The sequence below is a fragment of the Lutjanus erythropterus genome, chromosome 9 (assembly GCF_056507025.1).
Source record: "Lutjanus erythropterus isolate fLutEry1 chromosome 9, fLutEry1.hap2, whole genome shotgun sequence".
Taxonomy (NCBI): domain Eukaryota; kingdom Metazoa; phylum Chordata; class Actinopteri; order Lutjaniformes; family Lutjanidae; genus Lutjanus; species Lutjanus erythropterus.
In genome coordinates, this window is record NC_139325.1 from 31,282,804 (window position 1) to 31,298,810 (window position 16,007).

The following is a 16,007-nucleotide window of genomic DNA, read 5'->3' on the forward strand; positions in this document are numbered from 1 at the left end:
TTATTATTAAAGAGGGGTTGTTTTTTGCATGCATCTATGCATTGCAGGGCTCATCATTACCCAAATAGTTACTCTGTGGCCACTTAATATTCCACATAGGTGGTCCCCTGTGGCCACCAAGTATTATCCCCATACTGCGAGCCTTCGCCAGCACATTATGTTCTGCAAACATCTCAATTCCTTTGTGTCTTTTAGTTTAACACTCTGCAAAAACAGCAAACACTGCTTGTCGCTGGCTAGCTACTAATGCAGCCCTTGCAGAAGAACCATAAATAGGACAGCCTTAAATGCAAACAGGGGACTATGGAAAAAAAAACAAATTTGCAATGAAAATTAAGAAGTGAAAGAAAGCAGAAGTTTAAGCGGCTAGAGTCTGGCACATCTGAACATAATGCACTGTGATGCGTGACGTCTGTTTCCTCAACCAGCCGAGGAGTCTAGCTCGTCTTTAATCAGAAACAAAGTCCTCAGGAAACAACACATCACAATTCACTGGAAAAATAGATAACAGAAGTGTCACAGTGAAGGAAGTCTGTGTCTGTGTCTGCCACCAAATTTAGGGACATTGCTTAAATATATTGACATCTATCTCTGCATTGTTTTTATTTGTGGAAAAAATCCTGCCTATGTTGCTAAAAAATTAAAACAATCTGAATTATGTTCTGTATGTTTCGTAAAAAAAACTTTTTAATATGGCACATATCAAATAACATATATGCCAATACCCATATAAACATATATAGCTGTGACTGGCCAGTATTGGTCAGGTTCTAATTTTGTTGGATTTTCTCATTCGGCCTATCTGTCTGGACCTCCTCCGTTTCATTTCACTACTTGAGACAACGGTTTACCAACACAAAAACACAAAAAGTTAGTCTCACATTTGATCATATGCTCGGTTATAACTGACTAATGTATGTGAACTTGCAACAGTGTAGTGGTTAGTGGAACAGGGTTTAAATTACCTGAAATTGAGCCTCAATACAAGCATGTCTGGATTCACAGCACAACTGCCCATTTGCTTTGCAGTTGGGCTTACAGTAATCAACAGATAATGTTAAATATTACACAAACTTTATTTAAAGATATTACTGGTGACAAAGGAGGTACTGAATCCAATCAAAAGGTGCCAGTCCCAATCTGGGAAGCAATGTAATAATGAAATAATGTGATTTAATAATGTGAAATAACATGACTGTTTTCAATGTTTTCTATTTCTAATGCTGATACAAGTCTATGCAACGTTATGTTAAAGACACCTGAATAACGGGAATAAAACAGACCATTAGATGTTATATAAATTTAGTTGTGTAAACGTCTACTTCAGTAATAGAGCGCACCCATAGCTCATAATGTATGTATTGCATCAGCTCTTCATCTCCCATGTGGTGAACAGTCTGAGTTGGACACATGCCATGAGAGTGCAGCCTAAAGTATTTTTGCATGTTTTTAAATGCATCTCTGCTTGTTTTTTTGTTTTTTTCCGTTTAATTTTTATGTGCCAGTATGAAGTACATCCTGGTTACTGGTGGTGTCATATCTGGTATTGGAAAGGGGATCATTGCCAGCAGCGTGGGAACAATCCTCAAGTCTTGTGGTCTTCATGTTACAGCCATTAAAATCGATCCGTATATTAATATTGATGCTGGAACTTTTTCACCTTATGAACATGGTGAGTGCATTCAGTAAGTTTTTGTTGTATTTGATGAATCATCTGGTGTTTTATATGATTGCGTGTTTGAGTTCTGCAGTTAATATTTGACCAGATGTGATGTGGCCTGATGGCTGTTTACACACAATAGATGTTTGTTGTTTCAGTGAGCAAAACACTGAAATTCTAAAGGGTTCAGAGCTGCTGTTTCGCTAACCCTCATAAATGGAAATAATGTCTGTTGTGCAGGTGAAGTGTTTGTTCTCGATGATGGCGGGGAGGTAGATTTAGATTTGGGGAACTATGAGCGTTTCCTGGACATCCGTCTCACCCGAGACAACAACCTCACGACCGGAAAGATCTATCAGTCGGTCATCCTCAAGGAGAGGAGGGGGGACTACCTGGGCAAGACTGTACAGGGTGAGTGAGTGCACCTGCTTGGTGAAAGTTTGGTGCCAATACATACCTCTCAGCAACACACATGCTTTTGTATTTTCCAGTATGTCTGTAAAACAGAGAATTTGTGTTGACTGGTTTTATATGACTTTTTTTTTTTTTTATTCTCTTTTTATTGGACTTACAATAAAAGCTTTGTCTCTTTGAGCCATCTGTGAGACAGTAATGCTGGATTAAAATAAATAACACCAAGCAAGAAAGGACGGACACAGTAAATAAAAGGAAAAAATAAAATACTAAACAAACGTAGTAAAGGGAACCAGTGTTTGGATGTGCATAATGATACTCAAATCACTTTACAAAAAGAAAGAAGGTAAGAAACAAATAGATGGATAAATAATGTGCACAGTTCAACCTTCCCATCTTTTCAAAAACTTGTCCTGCTGCAGTCTGACAGAAAAAGTGATTCTCTCCATCAATAATAATAATGGGCAAGAGCAGAATATGTGAGGAAGCCTTGGAGAACCCACACCTCTCCAGCTGTAAGAAGATTTGGTGTTCATATAACTTTTATTCTATAAATCTGTTTTTCAGTGGTACCCCACATCACAGATGCCATCCAGGAGTGGGTAATGAAGCAGGCCAGGGTCTCAGTAGACGAAGACGGCACAGAGCCTCAAATTTGTGTCATAGAGGTAAATTTGTCTTTGGCACTTGTCTCGGCTCTCGTCAAGTGAGAATTTATGTAGATGGATGCTGCCTTCAGTGCAAAAGGACACTGAAAACCTTCTTTGTCAAGGTAAAAGTGTCATATATTTTAACAACTCCGAAGGGCTACACTTGATTGATTGTGGTGAGGGCATTTATTTGGTTCGTTGAAGAAAAGTGGAGGACATTTTCGATCAGACAGGAAACCAAGCATGTTGTCTAAAGCAATGGAAAATATTGGCCTCTCTCTGCAAGCTGTCGGAGAACTTGCTGAACTTACCCATATTGGTCTGTGAGCGGCAAAACTGGAATATCGAGGGATTCATAAATAGACTTGCAGAGGAGTGTCTGTATAATTAGTCTCTTCCGTAAGCCTGGGTTTCTATCCAGCCACGGGATATAAAGTTTACAAAACAAAGCATTTTTTTTTATCTCAGTGATATAAATAAGTGTGTGCATATCTGGATACTATGTACTGCAAAAGTATTTCCTTATAAAAAGTTAAATTATAACCCATAAAACATGAAACAAAATTGAGTCAGTGCTCAACTTCAGTTGCTAATTTTAAAGACCACAAAACATGACATAAGTTTTGCTGCAGTCACGGATTCAGACCTATAGTTTAACATCCACATTAAAGCGACTACATCAGCCTACTACTTAAGGATATATGAGGAATTTAGAGACGTGTCTCAGCAGGGTTTAGAAAAACTTGTCCATTAATTTATGTTCAGTTGGCTCCACTACTGTAACGCTGTCTGTACAAGTTTCACCAGCACACAGATGGAGAGCTGCAGCTGATTCTCAACACTGCTGTTAGTCCTCACTGAGACCAGGACAGTGGATCAAATCACTCCAGTTCTCAGATATTTGCTCTGGCTTCCTGCCTGTCTTAAGAATTGATTTTAAAATACTACTTTTGTGTTATAAAGCTCTTGTTGGACCAAATTACTCTATTATTCTGATAGGGGTGGGTGATATCACAAATTTTGGTTTTGATCTGTTTCTAAGTAAGTTGGGGCCAGGATCGCCAATATTGTTATCAATAGTTTTTATTATTTAAAGGAGCTTATGAATGTCTTGTAGGGGAGAGCAGTATGCCATTATTTATGAGGTGAATGTATCATCAATAGGCTAAATATGTTTAAATATAGGAATCATTTCACTGTTACACTAAACAATTCTTATTATATTCAGCCATTTTCATATTTCCTTTTGAAGTATATGTGTATTTTTTCAATCCCATTAAAATTAAGGAGTCTAATTTATGTAGATAATATGTTTCAATGGGTTGAATATATTATTTTAATGTCTGATATTTAACTGGTCTGCTGAAGTAACAGCTATTGAATGGCAGTTTCAAAATGTAACATTAATCAGTGCTGAAGATCTGATTTTACTAAAATATTAATTAACTACTATGTGCCTGAATATTCCTGCCTGAGCCTCTGAATCGAGGGTCTGAATGCTGTGGCATTCCCTCCTCCTCCTCCTCCTCCTCCTCCTCCTCCTCCTCCTCCTCCTCCTGTTCTCTGTTGCAGCTCAAAGTTCTCTTTCTCCTGATGTTTTGTTTTGTATTTGAACAAATCTGTAGTGGACAGCCTTCCTACTGCACATGTTTTCATTCACAGCTGTGAAGTAGCTCCAGATGAAGCTCTTCTTTCCTTCACCTTTCACTGTGTCGGTTCAAACCAGTCAGGGGGGCACACTGCGGCTCAGGCATGGCACACGTGTTGCTTGAGTGCACGCAGACAGAGAAAGCAGTAGAGAAGCAAAGAGCACATGCACCGCATCACTGAGCATTGTTTGTGCAGGCAGCTCTGCTTTATGAAATACAAATAGTACAACATAGAAGAGAGAAACTGAAACTGATCAATGTTTTGGTTTTGAACCTACTGATGACAGAATCAGTCTTCAAAAACAAGATATAGTATTGGCAATATCGATATTTCGGGATCTATCCACCCATCCCTAATTTCTGATTTGCTGCTCTGTTATGAACTGTCCAGACCTCTCAGGTCTTCAGGGACTTATGCACCAGATATCTAGAACAAACTCCCAGCAAATGTGATGTCTGCATCAATACATTTTATTAAGTTAAACCAGGCACTAATGTTCATATCTTGCACTGTAAAAAAGGAATCGCTTCTAATTGCTTTTTTATTGAAAGGTTCTATATAGATAAACCTGCTTTGTCTTGCCGTGCCTCCAGCAGTTCTCGCTATCATGCATCAAAACTTGTTCTGAGAGTGTCATAGGTTCAGACATTTTTTACTTTGTATGTCTGTGTATATCTGAGAGAACAACATATGTGTTTTTATGCGCCTTTCTGCGGCCTAAGCTGGTGTTTTGTGTCAACAGCTGGGAGGCACAGTGGGTGACATTGAGAGCATGCCCTTCATCGAGGCCTTCAGGCAGTTCCAGTTCAAGGTGAAGAAGGAGAACTTCTGCAACATTCATGTCAGCCTCGTACCACAGGTATGACACACTGTTGAACACACGTCACATTAATTATCAGGTATCTCAAAGTCACAGGGAGCTTGGCTTGAATGGAAGTTTAGTTTCTCATTAAGCATCCACAAATATCTGAATGAAAATAAACTTTCAAAACTATTAGAAAACGTGGTTCGCCTTTACAACATTTTTCAAGAGTTTGTGGGTGTGTCAGCTAAAGTTTGATTGACAGCTGCCTCAGGAGTCCCAAAACAGAGGCAAAGTAAGGTCCTGCTGCAGACGAGTACAGCAGCGGCAAAACAGCTTTTAGACACCTAAAAAAAATGATAAGGGTTTAAGCGTACGCTATATTTAGAACATGTTTGCTGCTTTAAGCTGCCAGCTCTGCTCTCTTTACAGTGACCAGACTACATGGACAGAAACCGAGTTTTTACCACGCACTACATGAGTGATGTCGCAGTTTGTGTTTCTGTTTGTTAGTTAGTTTGTGTTATTGTTTGACTACAGTGTGACTTTGGTGTTTTAACGTGTTTGTTTGGGTCCGAACTAGTGTTACAGACAAACAACTCCTGTGTCCTGCAAGAGAAAACATTGGTAAAGGCTGCTTAATAGCAAGGTGAAGCAGGGAAAGTGTTCGCCAGTGTACACCCATAATGATTTCGGCCAGGTTAAAACGCTGTTAGTGATAAAGAAGTGATCTAACTGCTTCAGCTCCCCGTTGTTGAGTTGGGAAGAGAGAAGAGACATTTTGTTGCACCCACATAGCAACCGACATGGATCTGTTATGACTGGTTTGTGGAGTTAATTGCGTTATTTTCATAATAACTTTCAGAGCACGAACACGCCCAGGGCAACCACAAAACAAAGTGTACAAAAACTTAGATGACAATGTTTCAAATTTAAGATTACATTAAATTTGATTTCTAATACTTTTTTATATGCTTTATTTTGAATTGCAGGAAAGAGGCTATGAAACAGTAAAAACCATCACATTTTTATTTTTCACACACAATTTAAGTTGAATTTGCTTTTTTTTTTGTCCTCAGCCCAATTCTACAGGAGAGCAGAAAACCAAACCGACCCAGAACAGCGTCCGGGAGCTCAGAGGGCTCGGCCTGTCTCCAGATTTGGTGAGTCAGATTATGATTTGTTCTTAAACTTGGCATTCCCTCCTGCACCGCAGATAAAAACAGGCCAGGCCTCTGCTTTGCTTTCATGTGCAGACATCTATAACCAATAACTTTAGGTTACATATTCATCTCATGCTGTACACAGCCAAATAAAATCTGACATAAAATCCGATATGATTTTTGGAGAAGGATCTTTTAGACTGTACCCTGTCATATATATTTTGATTAAAAAATGAATAAACACACTGATTTTTATCAGATTATGTGCCGCTGTGCAATGCCACTAGAAACGTCTGTCAAGGAGAAGATCTCCATGTTTTGTCACGTGGAGCCCACACAGGTGAAGTACTGTTATTATTTGTATTACTATTATTACTATTTGATAATTCAAGAGGTATACAGTATGTATAAGCTAAATAAGTGAGGATAACTACAATTTCACTGTACCCTCAAATATTGATGTGCTTCCTCCTTCCTACAAATCCTTTTCTATTTCAGAGACTTTTTTTTTAATAAAGCTGAAAGAAAATGTTTTGTTATTCTTTCCAGGTGATCTGTGTGCAAGATGTCTCCTCAATCTACAGAGTGCCTCTACTGCTGGAGAATCAGGGTGTTGTGAACTACTTCTGTGAGCGACTTAACCTGCCTGTTGGGATCAGGCCCAGGAAGATGCTTGCAAAGTGGAAGGAGATGGCTGACAGGTACAGGACAGTACCAATGACACCAACACTATAGCCCAGTCAGAGTTTATCGGAGAACCTCTGGACTTTACCAACGATAGCTAAATATTAGCCATCCAGATGTTATCCTTCACACTTTTTTGCAAGTATGGGTGTGAAATAGGTCTTAATTTGCAATTATAATTGTTGTAAAAAGGTTTTAAAAAGTCTTAGAGGAAATGTGTGAGGAAATGGACGCAAACCACCTCACAGTTATGAGACAGTATGTTTAAACACTCAGGCACATTTTCACTGTTACAAACCAAATAATGTGAAATTCTGGCAGTCAAATGATGCCATTACGTCATACTGTGGATCTTAAATGCCTGACCTCAAAACTCTGCCGTGAGGATTAAATGATGCACCAGTTCAGTGCTGTGAATCATCTCCCTCTCTTTTCAGATCTGACCGTTTCTTAGAACACGTTTCCATCGCCCTGGTGGGGAAATACACAAAGTTAGCTGACTCATACACCTCTGTTGTCAAGGCCCTGGAGCACTCAGCCCTCGCCATTAATCAAAAACTAGAGGTCAAGGTATGGAAACATTTCACACTTTTCTCTTCCTTATATTGATTTTTGGGTTTAGCATCACTGCTTTGCAGTTTGTGTGTTCACTGTTGTTACAGAACACTTTTAAAACTGGCATGATTAACATTTGACCATATTTATATAATAGTTATCCTGTTTGTCAGGATGTTGACTGATTTCAGTCCAAGTCATGCTGTTTGTTTGTTGTTATTATTGCAGTACATTGACTCTGCAGACCTGGAGTCTACCACTCTGCAGGATGAGCCAGTGAAATATCATGAGGCTTGGCAAAAACTCTGCAGTTCTCAGTGAGTAGACAAACCTGGGGGGCACCAGGAGGTTTGGATGATGCTGAAAATGTACAACTATCAATATAAAGTTTTACTCTGTGGTGATACGATATTATTGTGTTTGCCACATGAGGGCAGTAGAGTGCTGTCACACCCACTGGTTTATGCAGCTTCAGAGCCTCAGAAATTCAAAATATTTTATTACATAAGATATTTTCAAGCAGGTAATTACAGGTTTTGGAGCTTTCTTTTCTTTTTTTTTTTTTGAAATGCATTAGTTTTAAAAGTCTGGAGAAAGTCAGTGTATCCTCATCGGATTATGAACAATAATTTCTTACTACATAGTATCTCAAATGAAAAAAAAAACAAATGCACACCAGATAGTAAGCTAGTTTAGGAGCCATTAGTATGTTATTGCATGATAAGTGTGGCTTACGACACTGATGGCTGTAACAAAAGCTGTTCAGCATTTTGCCCAGAGACTACCTTCAAATAGGGAGTGACGGAGGATTTAAATACAGAGATCAGCAGAAAGAAGTTGGTGCATGCATACGTGTGAAGAATTGACTAAAATAACTTACAGTCTCCCAGTTATGTATGTGAATCCATTTACATAAGTGTCTTCAGGAATATTATATTGTGTGAATGGGGGTGTTGCAGTTAATATCCATTTTTATCGCCAAAGATTACAAGCAAGCACAGGTTACATCTCCATAATCACTTTAAATTACAGACACGTTAATGTATTATATTAATATTAATGTTTCTCTTTGCATGGCATCATAAAAGACAATTTCATACCAGCAGTAGTCTTTCAAGAGTCTGCCTCTCAGACTGTTCAGTTTTTCAGTCATAATACTGTTATCAATAATGCGTCTCTGTATACAGATGTTAATATCGTCTGTTTGTTTAAGAAATAATTTGGAGTAATTTGCAAAATGCACCGAGGCTGTTATTACTGTTATTTTCTTCCACAGAGGTGTGTTGGTACCAGGAGGTTTTGGTGTGAGAGGCACAGAGGGCAAGATGCTCGCCATTAACTGGGCGAGGAAACAGAATAAGCCATTCCTGGGTAAGAGATTCAAAACTCCTGTCTCATGAGTTCTGCCTTTTCCTTCATCATGTCGTAAGATTTCATGCTCTATGGAAGCCTGATCAAGTCCAGACATAAAACGTGTTCCTCCACACGTGCCAACTGGTGTTCAAGATATGACAATAATTCTTGGTATGCAGCTTCATACTTTCATTCATGTAGAAAGTAAACTGATCTAAATGAATAGATACAGTGTCTCTGTTTTGCTGTTACGTTTTATTGTTTTACAAGTCTGTATAGAAGAAGTGAAAACAATCATCTTAAATGAATGTGGGGCTACACAGTTAATTAAAATATTATCAAAATCACCATATGGTCAAGTGCAATATCCAAATCACAGAAGCGGCAGTTTTTTGATGAAAGAAAAATGTGTGACAAAACAGCATTATAATGAAGAACTGCAGTGCTGCTGAGATGCTCTGGGCTACAAATCTCATTCTCCAGATGTAAGAAAACATGTTTGTTTGATACAGACCCCAACAAATATCATACCATCATGAGTTTTTTTTTTTTGAATTTTTGAATCAGATGGAAATTGCAAATTTTTTTATCATATGCTACTGCCCTAAATTAATATAAATACAAGTACAAAACAAAATATAATCAATTGCATAAATGTTGAACCACTTTACTTAAACGCACCTAAATCATCACTAGTGCAGCACCTCAGTATTTAGAAGTTGCTAATGTCGCTGTTGGCCCAAAAATCTCATCTCCATATTTTTTCATTATCATTATTATCATTATTATTATTATTATTTTTATAAATCAATGTTATTGGTCACACTTAATGTCTGTCTGTGAGTTATGTAGCTAAGGAAAGATATTAAAGAGCTGCCAACTTTAACAACAGTTATTTTAAAAACAGGATTTTTGGCATTTCCTGAGAAGTAACTGTTTTGGACATAGACAGGTTTCCGCCCGACAGCGACAATATTTCGATATTTAAGTTCAATGCCTGTCACCTGCATCATGTTGTGCGGATGCCTCTGCAACAAGCCTGGAAGGTGAAGAGAAAATAAAGAGAGAGAGAAAGCTGCCTCAGTCTACCACAGAACTGTGACTTGGAATAAAATGTGTTTTGCTGCAGAACATCAATTTGAAATATAAAATCAAAGCTTGCACTGAGTGAGGAAAAAAAATGTTAATGTGTTTTCTAGCTGCATCAAGAGTCCAGAATATAAACCAAAAAGGTGCGGCAAGACTTTAAAATTGCTGTTCAGTAACTCCGTGCAGCTTTACATACTTTGAGCAATTATGCAAAGACAAATCAGGAAAAATGTTGTGTTGAGATTGTTTGACACTGTCCATAAATTCCAGGCTGAAATTGCTGCCAAAGGTGACTCTCCAGTGTACAGGCCTGAAGGGCACGAATACTTGTGCAGTCAGTTACTGTGCGTTGTGTAATTTAGATCCATTTGTTCACATTTTGACATGAAAGAGTCTTAAAAAACGCTTTAATTGCATCCACTTTAAAACATTCAAAGTTGAAAAAAAAATAATGAAACGCGAAAAAGTCCAAGGAGAGGTGATTACTTTTTATAGGCGCTGTATAATCATATGCAAATACAGTAGCGTTAGTCACGTAAGTGGTTTGCACAGTGGGGATCTTGTTCCGTCTGTGTTTATTTATGATTCCTTACAATAGCGCTCATGCAAGAATTCCTGCTGGTCTTGTTTTGTGCAGGGGTGTGTTTGGGCATGCAGCTGGCAGTGTGCGAGTTTGCCCGCAATGTTCTAGGATGGGAAGGTGAGTAATTGTTCAGTTCAGCTGGGGACGCCGCTAAGGAGAATTTGATTCCTGTGGTTTCTAATTTAATGATGAAACAACCTTTAGACCTGTCGAGAAGTTGATTTGAGCTTAGATCAGTTTCGCTTATCTTTTTCCAGATGCCAGCTCCACAGAATTTAATCCAGAATCCCAACACCCTGTGGTAGGTTATCTTTCTCTGCCGTGCCGCTCGTATCGCATCATATCAGCAGAGTCTTCACCAGAACGGTTTTAACTTCCTGTTTGATCTTGACAGGTGATTGACATGCCAGAGCACAACCCAGGCCAGATGGGAGGGACTATGAGGTTGGGGAAGAGACGGACCATTTTCAAATCCAAGCCCAGTGTACTGAGTATGTATTCTCCTTTAAAGGGACAGTTCGGATTATTTGATGTAGAGTTGTATGAGATATTTATCAATAGTTGGTATAATATCTACAGTAGATGCTGGTTGGCATGCCCCCTATTTGGAAAGCAGAGAGGGGTATCTGCACAGAAGCTAAGCAATAAACTGCTGTGGACAGGGTCAGCAACAAACAAATATATTTAGAATAATTTCACCACATTACTTTGCCATCAGACAGCCTTTTTCAGATGGGAAATTGCCATTGTATGAGCCAAAATTGGCCAAACTCCATAGGCAAAATCAGTCATTTTACCTCGCAAAACACAAGAGCTGCACATCCAGAGCTGCCTAGATCTGTCAGTTTATATGCGTTATTGTGTGACTTTGGTGTCAAAAGATTAGTTTCAATTCTCCAAAGTCACACGATAAGACAAACTAACAAATCGAGGCAGTGATAGACCTGCAACCTGCAAGGGTAAAATGACTGATTTTGTCTGTGGAGTTCAGCTGATTTGGAGAAAGTGATATTTGGCTTGTATAACAGTGGTGTCTTACCAGAAAAAGCAAAGTGAAGTGGTGAAAATATTCTATATAAAGTGTAAACTTAAACTGATATTGATTTTTCCCCGTTTGTTGCTGTCCCTGTCCACAGCAGTACATTGCTCAGCTTTTGTGCTGGTGCTTGTAAACTGGGGGCGTGCTGACCAGTATATGCTGTATCTAATACACTGACTATCAAGACGTGCCTCATACAACCCCACATCAAATAATCTGAACCATCCTCATAAATTAAAGGTGGAGTGTTGGCTTTTTGGCCTTTTCTAGCCATACTGTGTTTCTGATGACTGATATTTCATTGTTCTAGGAACACTGTATGGAAATGTGGGATACGTGGACGAAAGGCACAGACACAGATTTGAGGTAGTGATAAAAAGCACGGTTTTAAAAGCTTTTTGTCTGGGAGCACAAAACCTCTTATTCTCTCTTACAGGGACTTGAAGTTCCCTTTTAATCGTTCTGTTTTTCATCTGTGTGTCCAGTTCTAGAGCTGAAGTATTATAAGATAACGCATAAAAGCTTATATTTCAAAAGCCTCCTCTGAGTCATTGAACCTTTGCACACATTAGGTGAACCCTGAGCTGATACACCACTTTGAAAAAAGAGGTCTTCAGTTCGTCGGCCAGGATGAGCAAGGAGAGAGAATGGAGGTCATTGAATTGGAAGGTGAGTGGAAAGAATTTACATGCTGTTGAGTGATAATGAATAAAACCTTGAGGTGTACTCTGATAATCTCTACTGTTTCCTCTAATTTTCCTTCTTTTCTCAAGTATAATGCACAGAATTTCACATTCTCACTGTGGTATATGGAGCCTATTGTAGTGGAGGCCATTATATCCGTACTTATCTACCTGTCTTTGTTGTTTCAGATCATTGTTACTTCGTTGGAGTGCAGTACCATCCAGAGTTCACCTCCAGGCCCATCAAACCTTCTCCTCCATACTTCGGTCTCCTGCTGGCTGCTGCAGGAAAACTCCAGGGCTACCTGAACAAGGGCTGTCGCCTTTCGCCACGGTCAGTTCTCACACAGAAATGTCTTATTCAGTTGAAACTACTAAAGTATTCTGTGATGGCCATACAGTTTATAGATTTAGCTCTAGCCATTATTAGTTCTCTAGCATTCCACTTGCAATAAATTTAACATGAAATCAGTAAATTCGTGTTATTTCAGTACATATATATTAGGCTTGTTTCCCAGTTTTAGAGCTTCACTCATTTCTCCTCTGCTCCCGGAGCTAAAACTTCCCCAACTAATCAAATGTCAGGAGAAATGATTCTGCCTTGTTGCAGGTGTGTTTGCTTTATTTCTTAGTGTCCCTTATGGTTGGTTATAAGCAGGTTCGTCCACTCCCGCCCTGTAAGCCCACCACACTCCCGGGTTTCACCTGGTACATGTCATGCTCGCTGAGTTATGTTATACAATGTCCAATAAATACACAAAATACACCAAAAAAAATTGCAAGAAAGGAAATAGTCTTGCACCTCCCTACTAAACACAAAAATAAAACCGCACACCTTCAGAATCCAGATTTCTCTTATTTATTTTGCTAAAACTAGCTTAATTGTCTTGTTAACTCATCTTAAAACATTCAAACTCAACAGAAACAAAATAATGTTAAAACTTACCAAGACCATCTTGGTCAGTCTGTGTACCGTTCCAACAATTACCAACTCTGTTTTGCTCGATACTAATCCTTAATTCACTGAGTTAGATGTGAAAATATTGTGGCTCTACTGCTGCTGAATGAGAGTTTGTCACCGAGCAGCATCTCTCACTCATTCTGCGGAGGCAGACCATTAAATTGGCCCCCAAAAAACAACCAGCAGTGGACTCAACCAGCTGCCGATAGCTGATGTATTCATCCACTCATCGAACCCTAGCATACAGCTTGATGCTGTCTATTAATGATAAAAACCCATATCTGTATCCGTCTTTTTCCTCCTCTGTACTGGCTAAAGTCTTCTCTGAATTCAACTTACAAGTCTTTTTTTTTCTTTGGAGTGGGATCAAATCACATTTAAACACTTATTTTTCCATGTTTAGTCTTTTAACTGACATTAATGATTATTAGATCAGTTAAAATCTAAGATATATCTTGGCTTTTGTTTGGACTGTAAGTACATGGGGGGGAACTAAAGCAATTTCTACCCTATTGTATAATGTATGTGTTATGCATAATTGAGTTTACTCAAATTAAGTTGACTTGTCAACATGAATGGAAATTTATGAGCATAGTGTCATAATACACCTCTATATTATAATACAGTTAATTGCATCAAAAGACCCAAGGGTATTTCAGCTACAGTTTGCAGTGACACTGTCATCATTACACTTGCAATCACTGTCAGGCATTATTGCTGTAATACTAATTTTATGTATTCATCTACCATTACAGAGACACTTACAGCAGCAGCAGCGGCAGCAGCTCTCCTGAAACAGACATCTCTGAGCTGAAGTTCCCCTCGTTGTCCTCAACCTAAAGTACATCTAGTTGTGTTTCTGTCATTCTCATGTCAGCCTCATTCAGGTAAATGCACAGCCCAGAAAAAAGCTGGTCTGATGATGCAAAGTTGTTTTGTTTTGTTTTTTTAAACGGTTTTTACATTCTGATTGGTACAATATGTTGTTAATAATTTATATTCTAACTGTGCTTTTGTTTAAGTTTAAAGGGCTGTCTTGTGGTTAACTCTGTGGGGCTTTAGAGTTGCTGCTGTAAGCAGAAGCCAGAGTAAAGTGTTTATAGGGGCACTGTGAGAAAAGGACATTGTGAGGAGATGGATCATGTATTTCTGCAGGTATAAATACTTGTGACTAGCTCAAAATAACCAACCACTTTGCAGGAAGCAACACTGATAAAGTGTTAGTGTACAAGACAGGGTCTGTGCAATCACCACTGCTGCAGCTGTCCTGCAAATCACTCCAATCTAAATGATGAAAACATACATAAGAAGCATGGCTTCGCTCAGTTTGCATATCATGACAAGTAGGCATATCATTGACGCGTTACAGTACTTTAAAAAATATCAATATTCAGTACCGTGATCGATACTGTGGGGAAAGAATTAAAACAGAATTGAAGGCAGGACATTGTTGGCGATAACATGATAACAGAGAAGGAGACAGCACTGTGAATACGTGAGAGGAATGATGTGGGCTCTGCAGCGGTGTGTGTCAACTTGCTGTCGCAGAGAAGACAGAGTGAGAAAATGCAGCTGGTACCAGAGTGTCAATACTGCAAAAAGAAATGAGTATTGAAAGCATTTCTAATATCCAGTATCGAAATGTATCAATATAGATATTTTTGGCAACACTAAAACCTGCTTACATGTCAAAATATTTATTCAGGGTTACTGCACTAAAGTGTACAGTAAATGCTGTTCTGGTTTCAAATAATCTTGCACTGTGTAACATGGAGTGTGCATGAAAATCCATGCATGAGTTTAAACTGGACCACGAAGATGTGCTTTTGAGACTGTGGGCTTTATTGAATTTTCTGTCATAGCAAAGTGTCTTGTTTAGTTAATATCAAAAGGACAGTGGGTTTGAATTCTGCATGAAAGGTGTAATATGCAAACGTTTGCACTTTGTGGGAAGTTTTTATGCCTTAAACCTAAACTCAGCAGCTCAGGTTGCATGACTTTTATGTTTTAGACCTTTTGTTTACTGATGGTTTTGAACTCCATTGCCCTTTTATCGCTTTATCTGACCCAGAACTTCCTAAAATGAATCACACTGATGCACAGTCATCTGACAATCCAGTTAAATTAAAGTAGCCGATGAGTCAGCAGTATTAACTGAAAAAGGAAACTTGGCATATGAAAACTGATGTCTTTAAAAAGAAAACATAAAACTTGGCCTGATCTTAAGACATCAGTAGCAGTCAAGCATCAAGTTTTCAAGTTACATTTTCACTCTTAGTCTCGTCAGACTGAGTGATATGAAATGATTGCTGACAATGCCTTTCTGTATCTGCTGGTGACTCAAGTATATGAAAAACATGCCATTTTTTATATATTTACGAAGTTTGGATGCATGTGTGATGCATTATGTGTGTTTATTCTGAATAAATATATTTTTATTCCTCTTGACAATCTTGCCTTTATTGTAGTAGAGCTGAGACTCATTTCAAGTTCTTTTTTTTTTTTTTTTTACCAGTTTCTGCTACAGGAACTTTCCCCATTGACTAGGAAGCTTTGAAGAAGGTTCGGCTTCAGGGACCAGGGTCTAAATTAAGTTTTAACAAAGCAAATGACAGATGGACTGATGACCAAGTAAACGCTTCCATTGTTGTATAGTTGCACGCAAAGTGACTTGTAAAAACAGCCGTTGCTTTTTCATACCTCACCGGAGTATTTTGCCTA

At 38.6% G+C, this 16,007-nt stretch overlaps 1 protein-coding gene across 1 annotated transcript; it reads left to right on the plus strand.

The window, feature by feature from the left end:
* The first annotated feature begins 1,506 nt into the window (after positions 1-1,506).
* Positions 1,507-14,350, plus strand: LOC146321823 (CTP synthase 1-like). Its single transcript, XM_084727110.1, has 17 exons — positions 1,507-1,672; positions 1,901-2,071; positions 2,642-2,742; positions 5,117-5,233; positions 6,256-6,339; positions 6,599-6,679; positions 6,889-7,040; positions 7,461-7,593; positions 7,807-7,895; positions 8,855-8,949; positions 10,658-10,720; positions 10,861-10,904; positions 10,998-11,094; positions 11,953-12,008; positions 12,215-12,311; positions 12,515-12,659; positions 14,042-14,350. Exons 1-17 carry the CDS (start codon positions 1,507-1,509, stop codon positions 14,124-14,126), a joined length of 1,776 nt encoding a protein of 591 aa, XP_084583236.1. The 3' UTR covers positions 14,127-14,350.
* Positions 14,351-16,007: the final 1,657 nt, after the last annotated feature.

What these genes read in the sequence shown, in the direction of transcription:
- LOC146321823 (XM_084727110.1), top strand. Translation starts at nt 1,507, where the DNA reads ATGAAGTACATCCTGGTTACTGGTGGTGTCATATCTGGTATTGGAAAG. An exon ending in CTCAAATTTGTGTCATAGAG is followed by an intron (nt 2,743 to 5,116) that starts GTAAATTTGTCT and finishes TTGTGTCAACAG; the next exon opens with CTGGGAGGCACAGTGGGTGA. An exon ending in CAATGTTCTAGGATGGGAAG is followed by an intron (nt 10,721 to 10,860) that starts GTGAGTAATTGT and finishes ATCTTTTTCCAG; the next exon opens with ATGCCAGCTCCACAGAATTT.